Source organism: Cannabis sativa, chromosome 3 (assembly GCF_029168945.1).
Source record: "Cannabis sativa cultivar Pink pepper isolate KNU-18-1 chromosome 3, ASM2916894v1, whole genome shotgun sequence".
Lineage (NCBI taxonomy): Eukaryota > Viridiplantae > Streptophyta > Magnoliopsida > Rosales > Cannabaceae > Cannabis > Cannabis sativa.
Window position 1 is genome coordinate 70321249 of NC_083603.1, and position 14813 is coordinate 70336061.

General features: G+C 34.8%; 1 protein-coding gene across 1 annotated transcript; it reads right to left on the minus strand.

The window, feature by feature from the left end:
- Nucleotides 1–11786: 11786 nt before the first annotated feature.
- LOC115710412 (uncharacterized) lies at nucleotides 11787–12518 on the minus strand. The gene has a single exon (XM_030638776.2). It carries the CDS (start codon nucleotides 12516–12518, stop codon nucleotides 11787–11789), a length of 732 nt encoding a protein of 243 aa, XP_030494636.2.
- Between the last annotated feature and the right edge of the window lie 2295 nt (nucleotides 12519–14813).

The following is a 14813-nucleotide window of genomic DNA, read 5'->3' on the forward strand; positions in this document are numbered from 1 at the left end:
CATTCACATATAAATGATAATTTAGTCAAAAAAACAAAATCAACATCATAAATTTAACATGTGGAAGCCCAAAACAAAATTGTTACTTATATAGTAGTTATTAATAAAAAATAAAAAAAGCAATTAATCACCACATATTTTGTATATAATTAACCTCAACATAATAAATTAAAGGTGAGAAGTGAGGACTTTTTAGTAATTTAATATGTGGAAGCCCAAAACAATATTCTCACTTTTATAGTAGTTATAGATTATATTTTAAATATTATCATAAAAAAAATTAAAATAAAAAATTATATAAAATTCAATTAAAAAATTATCCATGATTATAAAAGAAAATATGAAATAAATATTAAAACTAACATAAAATAATGTAAGAATTTTTTAAAAAAATCTTCAAAGTAATTTTTTAAAATTATATTAAGCTTAACTTTTTTAAAATATTAAAGGGTACTTATTATTTTTGGGGTGGAAATAGAATTTTCCTTAAAATATATCCCTTATTAAAGCATATTCAATGAAAATATATATACAATACAAATACACAAAATATACAAATAGTATATACACAATATATATACACATAACATATATATAAACACATATTCAATAATAAAATACAAAATATACACATATATATTATATATCTAGTAAATAAATATTTACCTTATAAACGCAATCTGGCGACAAATTGCGACCGAAAATCCGGCCACCTATAGCACACACAATATAATATTAATAAAATGAAAAAATCTCAAAAAAAATTTACAAAAACGAAATAATACCAATGTACGTTAATAAAATGAATAGAAATAATATTTATACCTTAATGAACGTTGAGATTAAACGATTTCTCCGCTAAAATCGGTAGCCGGAGTTAAACCACCACCTTATTTTAAAATAGGTTCGGGTACAGTGTAAATGGGTGAAAAAACAAAACTTTTTTAGTGTATGGGATTAGATATTGAAAATAGAAAATTTTAAGACAAAAATGGGGTGAAATGGTGAAATGAGAGAGATATGGGAGTTTTTAGAGGTAGTTGGCGAGGGTTTTCGTGGGTCTCTCTCTGCTGTAGAGTGGCTGGTACGCTGGAGAAGAAGAAGTGGGGAAGAAGAAGACGCTGCATAAGGTTCCTAGCAAAGAACTGACGGCATAGGTGCACACGTGTCAATAAAGTGTGCACCTATGCCGTCGGTTCTTTGCTAGGAACCGACGGCATAGGGTTTCCCCAAAACCCTCAAAATTTCCCAATTTCCAACCGACGGAATAGGGTTTATTAATATATATATACCTACAGTTTTTACCAAAAAACCGCCTCTAAATGTCAATTTCGAATCAGGTGGGTGTTTTCACACCCTTTAGCTTCCTTTTTTATAAAATGGGTTAAAAAAAAAGGAAGCTAAAGGCCTATATTATAGTAGTGAAATATAAATAATTTGGCATAACATTTATGATAAAAAATTTCTATCACTACAAATATACAACTTTATTATTAATTTTTATTCTTTATTATTTTAGTAGTATATTTAGCTATAACATTAATAATAAACTATTAATATTCTTAAAAAATATCTATCAAGTAAAAATAAATTAAATTTTAAATATTACAATAAAAAAAATGGAATTATTACATAGGAAATATAAATTGACATTTTATTTACAAAAATACATTCATAAGTTAAAGACAACATTTATACCTTTTATGTGATTTTAATTATTAAAATATCACTTACACTATCATCACTTACACAATCAAACGATGGTTGCATGGTGGTTGCTGCGTGGTTGCACGGTGGTTGCATCAGACGAATCAGAGGATAGTTGCAGTGTGGTTGCTAGGTGGTTGGCCGAAGGTTGCATCAAACGAAGGTTTCAATCATATGAAAGTTTCTGAGTGTTTGTTGGGTGGTTGGCTGAAGGTTGCATCAGGCGAAGGTTTTAATCAGATGAAATAACTGTTAGCAAAATGTTTAGGCAACTGTTGTGGAACATGAAAAATTAAAACAGTATTTTCACGTACGTAACTCTATCTACATGTCTCTTAATGATTTAATATGAATAAATTCACCATTAGAAATTTAGAAAACAACAAAAATACACCAGGATAAACATTTTACTATAGTATTGATGTAATTTTTTTGGATTATACTTGAGTTGGATTGTTTGGGAACTCCAGTTCAACTTTTTGAGATCTGCCTTTCATGGATCTAAAAATTGAAGTTAGGACATTAGTTTTATGCAAATTAAATTGGATTTCGAGTTGAATTTTAGCTTCGTAGTAGTTTTTCTACACCTTTATATGAATTCGAAGCAGCCCATGTTTTGATTAATCTTGGTCGTCTTCTCAGGTGAAGTCACCAGAATTAATAGTGGTTCTCTTTCTCATTGAATTTTTGTTTCGGTTGCGTTTTGCTGCGTAGTTGCACGATGGTTGAACGATAGTTGCCCAGGAAGTATGGATCTTGAGTTGAAAGTGTGTGTAAGTGGTATTTGTATTTTTTTTTTTTATTTGGGCTATATATTTGTTTATTTGGCCAACTTAAAGTATTTTTGTAATATTGTTATTTTTTTTTGTTAAAACTGAAAAAAACCCTAAAAAAATTTAAAAACAATTACATGAAATTTTCTTTAAAAAAAAATTATACATGATTTGTAAAAAAATATGAAAATAAAATCAAAATAAATATTGAAATTAATAATAAATAATATGAGAAAAAAAATATTATGAGTAATTTTTAAATATTTAAGTTAATTTTTTTAATAATTAGGTGCGCTTATTATTTTATGTTGTGCAAATAGAACTTTCCAAAAAATAGAAATTTTTATTTATATCCCAAAAACTTCTAAAGATACCCTATTTTAGTAATTTTTTATTTTGTATAAATTTTATATCTTTAATTGTACTAAGTTTTTCTAACTTTTTTCTTCCAATTCATATACTTAAAAAAATATATCTACCAAATTGTAATATCCCGGAAAATAAATAATATTTAAATAGACATATTTTATTAAATATGTAATTATTTTGGAAACGAAGTAAGATTATGATCTTACTTGGGATAATTATTGAGAATTTATTTAATGAAATAAAATATTTTTCGGGCCCGGCAATTGTGGAAATTTAGCGATGTGGTTAGAAATGCCACGATATTTATGGAAGAATTATTTTGGGGATATTCTGGACTAGTTCAGAATTTTAGGGTATCGGTTTCATAGATTAGTAAAATTACCAAAATGTCCCTAGGTTATTTTGGAGATTATTTAGCTTTGAGGGTAATTTAATTATTTCTTTTATTATTATTATTTAGGGGGCTGTAACTTAAAAAAAAAAAGAAAAAAAAAGAAGAGAACTTTTCTTATTTAAGTTACTTGTAAGCTAAGTAACTTCACCATTTTCAACTCTTCTCCCTTTCTCTCTCTCGTGCAAGCTTGAACCAGCCATTAAGGGATCTTTTTTCTTAAGCGAACCTCTCATTTCAGAGCTGAACCGAACCCTGGTAAAGCAAATGTGGTAGCGGATGCTCTAAGTCGAAAAGGACCAGGGCAAGTCTGTGAACTAAAGAAAATTTCAGCAGAGCTGGCTGAGGATATGACTAGAGCGGGAATTAAATTTGTGATTGAAAAGCTTGCCAACATTACCCTGCAGTCTGATCTATTAGAAAGAATTAGAGTAGCTCAGCAAAGTGATCTTGAGTTATAGGGGCATAAGGAGAAGTTAGAGGTCGGATTGGCAAAAGACTTTTCATGTTTATCTGATGGGTTGTTGCGATACAAGAATAGAATTTGTGTACTAGCTAACAAGGAAATTAGACAGGAGATTCTTGAAGAATCTCATACCACACCGTACTCTTTACACCTGGGAACAACCAAGATGTATCATGACGTGAAGGCTTTATACTGGTGGCCGGGTATGAAGAGGGATATTGTTGAATATGTGTCAAGATGCTTAACCTGTCAACAAATTAAAGCAGAACATCAGAGGCCGGCAGGTTTGCTTCAACCTCTAAAGATTCCTGAATGGAAATGGGAAGACATCACCATGGATTTTGTAGTGGGGTTGCCTAGAACAGTAGGGTATTATGACTCCATTTGGGTGATAGTTGATCGATATACGAAATCTGCACACTTTCTATCAGTGAGGAAAACGTATACAGTGGATCAATATGGTGATTTGTATATCAAGGAGATATTTCGGCTTCATGGTGCCCCAAAGTCAATAGTTTCGGATCGAGATCCAAAATTTTCATCCAAATTCTGGGGAAGCTTACAGCAAGCAATGGGTACTAAGTTGAAATTCAGTATAGCTTTTCATCCTCAAACCGATGGCCAATCAGAGAGGACTATCCAGATACTTGAGGATATGTTGAGCGCATGTGTAATGGACTTTGAAGGTTCTTGGAACAAGTACCTCCCTCTGATTGAGTTTTCTTATAACAATAGTTATCAGAGTACTATTTGCATGGCTCCTTATGAGATGCTTTATGGAAGAAAATGTCGTTCACCTATTCACTGGGATGAAGCTGGTGAACGTAGGTATCTTGGACATGAGGCTGTCCAAAGAACGAGTGAGGCTATTGAAAAGATTCGAGCTTGTATGCTTGCTTCACAAAGTAGACAAAAAAGCTATGCAGATCCAAAGCGTAGAGATGTTGAATTCCAGATTGGGGATTTTGTTTTCCTTCGGGTATCCCCAATGAAAGGAATTTGAAGGTTTTGGAAGAAAGGGAAGTTGAGTCCCAGGTTTATTGGTCCGTTCGAGATTCTTGAGAAAGTAGGTCAGGTAGCTTATCGGTTGGCTCTACCTCCTGCTTTATCTGGGGTTCATAACGTATTCCATGTCACGATGCTTCAGAAATATGTATCTGATACAACTCATGTTTTAAGTTATGAAGACATTGAGCTTCAAACCGACTTGTCATATGAAGAACAACCCAGTACAAATTTTAGACAGGAAAGAAAAGGTGCTGCGAAACAAGATTATTCCGCTAGTTAAAGTGTTGTGGCGGAACAACAAGGTTGAAGAAGCAACTTCGGAGTTAGAGTCGAAGATGCGGGAGTTGTATCCCGAGCTTTTCAGGTAAATTTCGAGGACGAAATTCCTATAAGGGGGGGATAGTTGTAATATCCCGGAAAATAAATAATATTTAAATAGACATATTTTATTAAATGTGTAATTATTTTGGAAACGAAGTAAGATTATGATCTTACTTGAGATAATTATTGAGAATTTATTTAATGAAATAAAATATTTTTCGGGCCCATCAATTGTAGAAATTTAGCGATGTGGTTAGAAATGTCACGACATTTATGGAAGAATTATTTTGGGGATATTCTGGACTAGTTTAGAATTTTAGGGTGTCGGTTTCATAGATTAGTAAAATTACCAAAATTCCCCTAGGTTATTTTGGAGATTATTTAGCTTTGAGGGTAATTTATATTATTTCTTTTGTTATTATTATTTAGGGGGCTGTAACTTAAAAAAAAAAAAAAAAAAAAAGAGAGAGAGAGAGAACTTTTCTTATTTAAGTTACTTGTAAGCTAAGTAACTTCACCATTTTCAACTCCTCTCCCTTTCTCTCTCTCGTGCAAGCTTGAACCAGCCATTAAGGGATCTTTTTTCTTCAGCGAACCTCTCATTTCAGAGCTGAACCGAACCCTGGTAAAGCAAATGTGGTAGCGGATGCTCTAAGTCGAAAAGGACCAGGGCAAGTCTGTGAACTAAAGAAAATTTCAGCAGAGCTGGCTGAGGATATGACTAGAGCGGGAATTGAATTTGTGATTGAAAAGCTTGCCAACATTACCCTGCAGTCTGATCTATTGGAAAGAATTAGAGTAGCTCAGCAAAGTGATCTTGAGTTATAGGGGCATAAGGAGAAGTTAGAGGTCGGATTGGCAAAAGACTTTTCATGTTTATCTGATGGGTTGTTGCGATACAAGAATAGAATTTGTGTACTGGTTAACAAGGAAATTAGAAAGGAGATTCTTGAAGAATCTCATACCACACCGTACTCTTTACACCTGGGAATAACCAAGATGTATCATGACGTGAAGGCTTTATACTGGTGGCCGGGTATGAAGAGGGATATTGTTGAATATGTGTCAAGATGCTTAACCTGTCAACAAATTAAAGCAGAACATCAGAGGCCGGCAGGTTTTCTTCAACCTCTAAAGATTCCTGAATGGAAATGGGAAGACATCACCATGGATTTTGTAGTGGGGTTGCCTAGAACAGTAGGGTATTATGACTCCATTTGGGTGATAGTGGATCGATATACGAAATCTGCACACTTTCTACCAGTGAGGAAAACGTATACAATGGATCAATATGGTGATTTGTATATCAAGGAGATATTTCGGCTTCATGGTGCCCCAAAGTCAATAGTTTCGGATCGAGATCCAAAATTTTCATCCAAATTCTGGGGAAGCTTACAGCAAGCAATGGGTACTAAGTTGAAATTCAGTATAGCTTTTCATCCTCAAACCGATGGCCAATCTGAGAGGACTATCCAGATACTTGAGGATATGCTGAGCGCATGTGTAATGGACTTTGAAGGTTCTTGGAACAAGTACCTCCCTCTGATTGAGTTTTCTTATAACAATAGTTATCAGAGTACTATTTGCATGGCTCCTTATGAGATGCTTTATGGAAGAAAATGTCGTTCACCTATTCACTGGGATGAAGCTGGTGAACGTAGGTATCTTGGACATGAGGCTGTCCAAAGAACGAGTGAGGCTATTGAAAAGATTCGAGCTTGTATGCTTGCTTCACAAAGTAGACAAAAAAGCTACGCAGATCCAAAGCGTAGAGATGTTGAATTCCAGATTGGGGATTTTGTTTTCCTTCGGGTATCCCCAATGAAAGGAATTTGAAGGTTTTGGAAGAAAGGGAAGTTGAGTCCCAGGTTTATTGGTCCGTTCGAGATTCTTGAGAAAGTAGGTCAGGTAGCTTATCGGTTGGCTCTACCTCCTGCTTTATCTGGGGTTCATAACGTATTCCATGTCACGATGCTTCGGAAATATGTATCTGATACAACTCATGTTTTAAGTTATGAAGACATTCAGCTTCAAACCGACCTGTCATATGAAGAACAACCCAGTACAAATTTTAGACAGGAAAGAAAAGGTGCTGCGAAACAAGATTATTCCGCTAGTTAAAGTGTTGTGGCGGAACAACAAGGTTGAAGAAGCAACTTGGGAGTTAGAGTCGCAGATGCGGGAGTTGTATCCCGAGCTTTTCAGGTAAATTTCGAGGACGAAATTCCTATAAGGGGGGGATAGTTGTAATATCCCGGAAAATAAATAATATTTAAATAGACATATTTTATTAAATGTGTAATTATTTTGGAAACGAAGTAAGATTATGATCTTACTTGAGATAATTATTGAGAATTTATTTAATGAAATAAAATATTTTTCGGGCCCATCAATTGTAGAAATTTAGCGATGTGGTTAGAAATGTCACGACATTTATGGAAGAATTACTTTGGGGATATTCTGGACTAGTTTAGAATTTTAGGGTGTCGGTTTCATAGATTAGTAAAATTACCAAAATTCTCCTAGGTTATTTTGGAGATTATTTAGCTTTGAGGGTAATTTATATTATTTCTTTTATTATTATTATTTAAGGGGCTGTAACTTAAAAAAAAAAAAAGAGAGAGAGAGAGAGAGAACTTTTCTTATTTAAGTTACTTGTAAGCTAAGTAACTTCACCATTTTCAACTCCTCTCCCTTTTTCTCTCTCGTGCAAGCTTGAACCAGCCATTAAGGGATCTTTTTTCTTCAGCGAACCTCTCATTTAAGAGCTGAACTAAACCCTGGTAAAGCAAATGTGGTAGCGGATGCTCTAAGTCGAAAAGGACCAGGGCAAGTCTGTGAACTAAAGAAAATTTCAGCAGAGCTGGCTGAGGATATGACTAGAGCGGGAATTGAATTTGTGATTGAAAAGCTTGCCAACATTACCCTGCAGTCTGATCTATTAGAAAGAATTAGAGTAGCTCAGCAAAGTGATCTTGAGTTATAGGGGCATAAGGAGAAGTTAGAGGTCGGATTGGCAAAAGACTTTTCATGTTTATCTGATGGGTTGTTGCGATACAAGAATAGAATTTGTGTACTGGTTAACAAGGAAATTAGACAGGAGATTCTTGAAGAATCTCATACCACACCGTACTCTTTACACCTGGGAACAACCAAGATGTATCATGACGTGAAGGCTTTATACTGGTGGCCGGGTATGAAGAGGGATATTGTTGAATATGTGTCAAGATGCTTAACCTGTCAACAAATTAAAGCAGAACATCAGAGGCCGGCAGGTTTGCTTCAACCTCTAAAGATTCCTGAATGGAAATGGGAAGACATCACCATGGATTTTGTAGTGGGGTTGCCTAGAACAGTAGGGTAATATGACTCCATTTGGGTGATAGTGGATCGATATACGAAATCTGCACACTTTCTACCAGTGAGGAAAACGTATACAGTGGATCAATATGGTGATTTGTATATCAAGGATATATTTCGGCTTCATGGTGCCCCAAAGTCAATAGTTTCGGATCGAGATCCAAAATTTTCATCCAAATTCTGGGGAAGCTTACAGCAAGCAATGGGTACTAAGTTGAAATTCAGTATAGCTTTTCATCCTCAAACCGATGGCCAATCTGAGAGGACTATCCAGATACTTGAGGATATGCTGAGCGCATGTGTAATGGACTTTGAAGGTTCTTGGAACAAGTACCTCCCTCTGATTGAGTTTTCTTATAACAATAGTTATCAGAGTACTATTTGCATGGCTCCTTATGAGATGCTTTATGGAAGAAAATGTCGTTCACCTATTCACTGGGATGAAGCTGGTGAACGTAGGTATCTTGGACATGAGGCTGTCCAAAGAACGAGTGAGGCTATTGAAAAGATTCGAGCTTGTATGCTTGCTTCACAAAGTAGACAAAAAAGCTACGCAGATCCAAAGCGTAGAGATGTTGAATTCCAGATTGGGGATTTTGTTTTCCTTCGGGTATCCCCAATGAAAGGAATTTGAAGGTTTTGGAAGAAAGGGAAGTTGAGTCCCAGGTTTATTGGTCCGTTCGAGATTCTTGAGAAAGTAGGTCAGGTAGCTTATCGGTTGGCTCTACCTCCTGCTTTATCTGGGGTTCATAACGTATTCCATGTCACGATGCTTCGGAAATATGTATCTGATACAACTCATGTTTTAAGTTATGAAGACATTCAGCTTCAAACCGACCTGTCATATGAAGAACAACCCAGTACAAATTTTAGACAGGAAAGAAAAGGTGCTGCGAAACAAGATTATTCCGCTAGTTAAAGTGTTGTGGCGGAACAACAAGGTTGAAGAAGCAACTTGGGAGTTAGAGTCGCAGATGCGGGAGTTGTATCCCGAGCTTTTCAGGTAAATTTCGAGGACGAAATTCCTATAAGGGGGGGATAGTTGTAATATCCCGGAAAATAAATAATATTTAAATAGACATATTTTATTAAATGTGTAATTATTTTGGAAACGAAGTAAGATTATGATCTTACTTGAGATAATTATTGAGAATTTATTTAATGAAATAAAATATTTTTCGGGCCCATCAATTGTAGAAATTTAGCGATGTGGTTAGAAATGTCACGACATTTATGGAAGAATTACTTTGGGGATATTCTGGACTAGTTTAGAATTTTAGGGTGTCGGTTTCATAGATTAGTAAAATTACCAAAATTCCCCTAGGTTATTTTGGAGATTATTTAGCTTTGAGGGTAATTTATATTATTTCTTTTATTATTATTATTTAGGGGGCTGTAACTTAAAAAAAAAAAAAAGAGAGAGAAAGAGAGAACTTTTCTTATTTAAGTTACTTGTAAGCTAAGTAACTTCACCATTTTCAACTCCTCTCCCTCTCTCTCTCGTTCAAGCTTGAACCAACCATTAAGGGATCTTTTTTCTTCAGCGAACCTCTCATTTCAGAGCTGAACCAAACCCCCAAGCCAACCTTGAATCTTGAGGTAAGTTCCTCCTTATGTTTTAGTAAATTTCTAGGTTTCTAAGCTAGGTTTTGTTATTCTTTTTGTAAGTTTCCAGAGTTGTAGGTTTAGATGAAGTTTGAGTATGTTATCTTAGTTGAATTAGGTATGTTTGTGTATGTTTCTGTTGGGATTGAATTGTGAGTGAGGAAGCTAACGGAACTTAGTTTTCTTCACTTGAGCATATGATTTTGAGTTAGAGATTGAACTACTGTAATTTGCAGCTTGGGATATGCTATATTTATGTTATTATACTGTTCTGGAAAGTTTGGTTAGGTTTGGAGGAGTTTTGGGTCGAATTTGAAGGAAAGAACCCAAGAAAACCTGGTCTGCCAGAACCGGTCGACCGGTTGGTTCTGGTGCACCAGAACCGGTCGATCGATTGCTTGCAGGGGAATTTTTTCGGGTTTTCTTCAGGTTCATTTTTGGCCCGGGAAGTTGTGTATCATCTGTTTTAAGTTGTATATGGGATGCTTGACCTATTTTGGAGTTGTTGGGAGTTAAGTTATGTTTGATTTTGAACTAGGGTTTCATTCCGGAATTTCAATTTAAGGTATTCATTAAGTTTAATTGTCGTGACATAGGACCGGGATCGCGTAGCTGGTTTTCCACTCAGGTCGGCCCGTACGTTTGAATTCTGAACCAAGGTAAGAAAAGTGGTAAGCACCGTGTGTAGCTAAAAATTAATGATTGAATGGTTATAGCCTTGATTATTATCACGTCTTTGATTAAATGTTAGTTAAGCCTAGGTTATGACCTAGGGTGGGAAACGGTTAATACCGTTATGAGTAATTACTCTTGAAACCGCGGTTAGGTTTCTTACTTATCGTTTGCTTCACCGGGCAACGATAGTGACATATTCAGCTCGTAGTTAACGAGTGGTAAAAAGGGGTACTTTATAAAGTACCAGAATCGTGTGATTATGATTATATGTAAATATGTAAGCGTGTTGATATTATATTTAAGTTGATGGTTATTATCAGTTATTATTTATTTCACTTTTCTTACTGAGTCTCCGTGACTCACGGGTGCTTTATTGTGCAGGTAAAGGGAAGACAAAGGTTGAGCAGCCATGAGTCTGTGGTCGTACCAGCGATGTACCTATCAGTCGTAGTGGCACGGCCCAGTAAACAGGATGCTCTATTTTGAAAATATTTTGGGATTACAAAGTTTATGTTGTAAAAGTACTATTAAACCAGTTTATGAATATTTTGAAAACAGGGGGACCCCGTAGTTAAAATCACTTATCTTTTGTTGAATAGTTTTATATGTTGAATTTTAATTATCAAAATTTAATTACCCACACTTTTTGTATAATTATATAGTATGTAAAATAAGAATTTTATAAAAACACACACACGTGGCGTTCCTGTTGGACAGGGCGTTACACAAATAAAAATAAATTATATTTAAAAGATTATGATAAAAATTAAAATAAAAAATTATATGAAATTTTTATTAGAAAAAATTTTTTAGAAAAATATATACATGATTTAGAAAAAATTATAAAAATAAGTATTGAAATAAAAATAAAATAATGTGAGGAAAAAATTAAAAAAAATATATTAAGAGTAATTTTTAAAATTTATTTAAGTTTATTTTTTTTAATAATAAGGTGTGCTTATCATTTTTTTTTTTTTTTTGATGAATCAATAAAGTTGTATTGCCCAAAATCAAGATTTACAAGCTATTAGAATCCAACAAGGGGCAAGATCAAACTATACAAATATAAAACATGCTAGCATAATCCTTTTGTAATCTATATTCTTATTATTTACAAACTTTGAAACCATTCTTTGTCCCTTTCCTTAACTTTCCTAGGCCAACATTGAGTGATTCTTTGTTTGACAGTGTGCTTGATTTTCTGAATTAAGCAATCTGTGCCCTCATGAGAGTCTTCCCAAAGTCTGGAATTTCGAGCTCTCCATAAAACATGCACCAGGCAAGTAGTTGAGGCTGCAAGAACTTGCTTCTTGAATTTGCTCATTTTAGCTCTTCCTATCCACCTTATTAATCGAGATAAAGAGACAGTTGTAGCATGCCATTGCAACCAATCCTTTAAAGCCTTCAAACATTCTGCAGCAACAGAACACTCAAAGAAAAGATGGCAGCTTGTTTCTCTGTGTTGGCAGCATAATACACACTGATCTTCCCCTGATATTCCCATCTGTAGCAACATATCTCTGGTTTTGAGCCTATTTTGAATTGCAATCCAGGTAATGAAACTGTATTTGGGAGTGTTCAATCTCCCCCAAACTTGCTGGCTCCAAGTTACTTTCTCCAGATTTGGCCAAAGCAAATGATAACCTTTAGCAACACAATAAGGTTGAATGGAAGTGTATTGACCTGCAATAATCTCAATGAACTGGTCTTTCAATGTTACAAGTCTACTCCAATACCAACTGCCTTGGTCAGGAGACTTGTAACTCCACCAGTTCTCACTTCGAATATAGACATAGTGGATCCATTTCATCCACAAACTATCTTCCTTATGTGTGCTTATCATTTTATAGGGTGCAAATAGAACTCCCCAAAAAAATATGCTAATCTTTATTTTAATATCAAACCTACCCCTCCTAAACTTAATATTCAATTTCTCTCACTTCCCACTTTCTCGACCTAATTTTCTTTCTTTTCTTCTTACCTGACAACAACCAAGTTCCACTCCGACATCGACCACCACAAAGCACTTCCAGTTCGACCACGACAGCACAACCTGGCTCCACCTCGACAATGGTAGCCACATGATCTTCGCACAAAGTTGAAGCACAGTGGCATTTTTGGACCCCAAAATTTTATTGTCAGCCAAATGGATAATTCATAGCGTATCTATATCGTGGAACATATAGAGCGTTCTATATAATTGAGAGTGTAATTCCAAATCTATAGTGGTGCAAGAAGGAATTAATAAGTTAGGAAATTTACTTGGTAATTCTAGATCTACTTATTGGAAGCTCGATTATATAGGCCCATGGTCCCTATACTAGTTGAGACAATACTGCTTGTAAGACTCAGCTAATTAATTTTAATTAATCAATTATAATTCTAAATTAGACTATGTCTCATTTATGAATTTTCACTAAGTTATGGCTTGATTGTGAAGAAAAAAGATTTTAGGATTTATTTATTAATTAAAAGACTTTGTGGAGTCTAATTAATAAATAATATAAATAACAATTTTATTTAATAATTAATTATAATTATTAAATAAATAGTTGTAGTATTTTATAGGATTAAAATTGTAAAATATGGTATTTGTGAAATAATAGATAAATGGCTAAGAAAATTGCAAAAACATAATTATTGTTGGGCCCACATATGGTCGGCCACTTACTCCTTACTTTTGCTATTATTTTATCATTTTTTATTTTATATAATTCAGTCCTAACCCTAAGTGAATTAGTATAAAAAGAAAAAAAAAATAGTCTCATAATCCAACTAATGACTCTAAACCTAGTTTACATCTTGTCAGACAACTAGAGAGTTTGAGACTTCTTCTTCTTCATTATAATTTTGAAATCCTTGAGTGTTCTTCATTAAATAATTTTGAGCCTTAGTGATTGAGTGCATGCGCACCCATAGTAAGTTAGTCCTCAATCATAGTGTGTAAGACTGTGAAGAATCCAAACAACTGAAGGAGAATCAGGCTCAGATCTTGATAATACTCTGCGACAAAAAGGATATAAGGGTTAGAGATCTGAGTAGAAGGAGTCATTATATTTCGCTGCACTAATGTAAGGTTTCTCATACTTTATATGTGTTTAAGTTTTATTGTTTTAGAAATTCATATTTAGGATGTTAAAAACATACTTGTTAGTAATTCTAGGTCCTGGTAAAATATATTCCAACAGATTTGTCCTAGAACCTATGGAACTTGGCAGAAGTCTTCTTTGAAGTGCATCTCTGAGGAGATCCTGGCCTCTTCTATCAGTTCTCTGGTTGAATCATCTTATCAGATCCCTGGCATCTTGGTTGCGGTGATCTAACTCTCCTTGGTGAGATCGAAGGATGTACTCCTGGTCATCCATCCATTTCAGGAATTTGCATCTCTGCTGAGCGAAAACTTCTCAATCAGCAGCGCGTGGTTCTTCAGTTACGCCTGCACTGCTTATAGCTTCCCTGAGTCTAGCCAACTCAAGATCTTCTCCTAGGTCCAAATGGGGCTTGCCAATTGCAAGCTCACCAACTCTTGGGCCTGTCTCTCCAGCATAGAACTAGAGTCGAGATCCGGTTGTTATTCCAAGGGGTTGTCGCCCCTGGGTCCTTCCTTTAGTGGGCGTCGCCAATGGTGGGTCTACCCTTAGAGGCAAGGGCCTGCCATTTGTTCCATCAGGGTGCTTGTATCAGTTTGGCCAGTTGTAGTGGCTAGGCTTGTGGCGCCTATTATGGTGATAGGATTCACACAATCTACAGTACTCATGGGGATCCCAGTTGTGACTAGAATCTGAGTGCCTAGATTTGTAATCTATGGGTCTTGAGGGAGACCCGAAGATGCAGATGGTGCGACATGAGTTCTTCTTTTGTTCACCATCAGGGGTGTACGTCGGTCGATTTAGTCGGGTTATAGTATATTTTAACCAACCCAATATAAATATTAGGTTGCAAATATTGAATTGTAACCCACCCAATTAAAAATTAGAAAAAGTTCAACCCGCCCAATGATTTCGTCGGTTTAGTCGGGTTAACCTGTCCAAACCGTTCTTCATTTTTTTTATAATTATTATTCTTAGTTTCTAATTCAAGAAAATAGATTTAAGAAGATAAAAATACATATTTATATTTCAAGTTAAAAAATGCTATA

What these genes read in the sequence shown, in the direction of transcription:
- LOC115710412 (XM_030638776.2), bottom strand. Translation starts at nt 12,518, where the DNA reads ATGATAAGCACACATAAGGAAGATAGTTTGTGGATGAAATGGATCCAC.